Source organism: Cyprinodon variegatus, unplaced genomic scaffold, assembly GCF_000732505.1.
Source record: "Cyprinodon variegatus isolate N-32 unplaced genomic scaffold, C_variegatus-1.0 Scaffold206, whole genome shotgun sequence".
In the NCBI taxonomy this organism is placed as follows: domain Eukaryota; kingdom Metazoa; phylum Chordata; class Actinopteri; order Cyprinodontiformes; family Cyprinodontidae; genus Cyprinodon; species Cyprinodon variegatus.
In genome coordinates this window covers 883,175-884,281 of record NW_015150659.1, presented here as the reverse complement: position 1 = coordinate 884,281, position 1,107 = coordinate 883,175, and the positions used below count along the sequence as shown (strand labels likewise).

At 47.3% G+C, this 1,107-nt stretch overlaps 1 protein-coding gene across 1 annotated transcript in view; it reads right to left on the bottom strand.

Annotated features, from left to right (window-relative positions):
* fam83g (family with sequence similarity 83 member G) overlaps positions 1 to 1,018 on the bottom strand; it is an 18,001-nt gene extending 16,983 nt beyond the window's left edge. The window contains exon 1 of the mRNA XM_015380030.1: positions 319 to 1,018. Coding sequence (XP_015235516.1) covers positions 319 to 771 — 453 coding nt within the window. The 5' untranslated portion in view covers positions 772 to 1,018. The remainder of the gene's footprint in view (positions 1 to 318) is intronic.
* Positions 1,019 to 1,107: the final 89 nt, after the last annotated feature.

Sequence of the window (1,107 nt, the reverse complement as noted above, 5' to 3'; positions counted from 1 at the left end):
TGCTGCTTTTGGTGTGAACATAGCATCAGGGTTTTCATTTTTTTTTTTTTTTTTTTGCCTAGTCACACCCTCAGGTCATGCGCCCTGTTTTTTTTTTTTTTTTTTTGCCTAGTCACACCCTCAGGTCATGCGCCCTGGGCAAAGAGCCACATGACCCATATACCGTAATAAAACGGCTCTTCTGTACAGAGCAGGTGTGTGTAAATATATGTTATATGCAATAAAACAATTTAATTTACAGAAAAAACATTATTATCTTTTAATCCATCTATTTGCTGACGTGTTTCTAAAGTTTAAGAGGGACAGTGAAGCTCTTACCTTCTGCGCCTGTGCAATCATTTTTCTGATCACCTCTTTAACGTGAGCCTGACCCTCCATGGGAGGCTGCGTGTACACGCAGGTCCGTGTCACCCCCCTGTAGGACTCGCTGTCCGGCCAGCCCATGTCCATCTGCGGGATGGAGATGTCTGAGACCTCCGGCCAGTACTCCAGCGACAGCCGCTCCTGCTCGTCCTCTGCCTCCCCAGAGAAAAGCTCCGTGTCCGGGTCATAGGGCTCCAAAGCGGCGGTCAGAGCCTCCTGCTCCAGGTCTGAGAGGAAACCCCGCAGGGCGCGAGACTCCAGGTACTTCAGGAAAGCCTCGCGACCATCCCGGAGGAGAACTTCGAGCGCGAGACGCTGCTCCTCACAGTAGAAGAACTCTGCTTTGGACTCATGGATCCGCGGGTTTACATGGTTCTCATCCATGCACTGGATCTGGGATAGAGCCATTGCTTTAATCCCAAAATAACAGAAAAGGTTCTAATAATAAAAAATAAAAATAAAAACTTTAAAAGTCCAGAGTTCTTCTAGTCGTCAGACTTTTTGTAAAGTTCTCCAAAGCATCCTTGGCATTTAGGGATTAGGTCATGTCAGAACATGCAAACATATTCGGTCCTTCCTTAAAGTAATACGTTTTAACACTCGGCCATTAATTTTACAGAAAGCAGAAGTCACCCAGCTGATAGTGAGAGTGACAGGTCTCCCTGGCTGACAGGACAGGTGTCACACCAACAGGTATGATGGACCCGCCCACATGTGACGACAGCCTTTCCAAGCAGCAGCTTG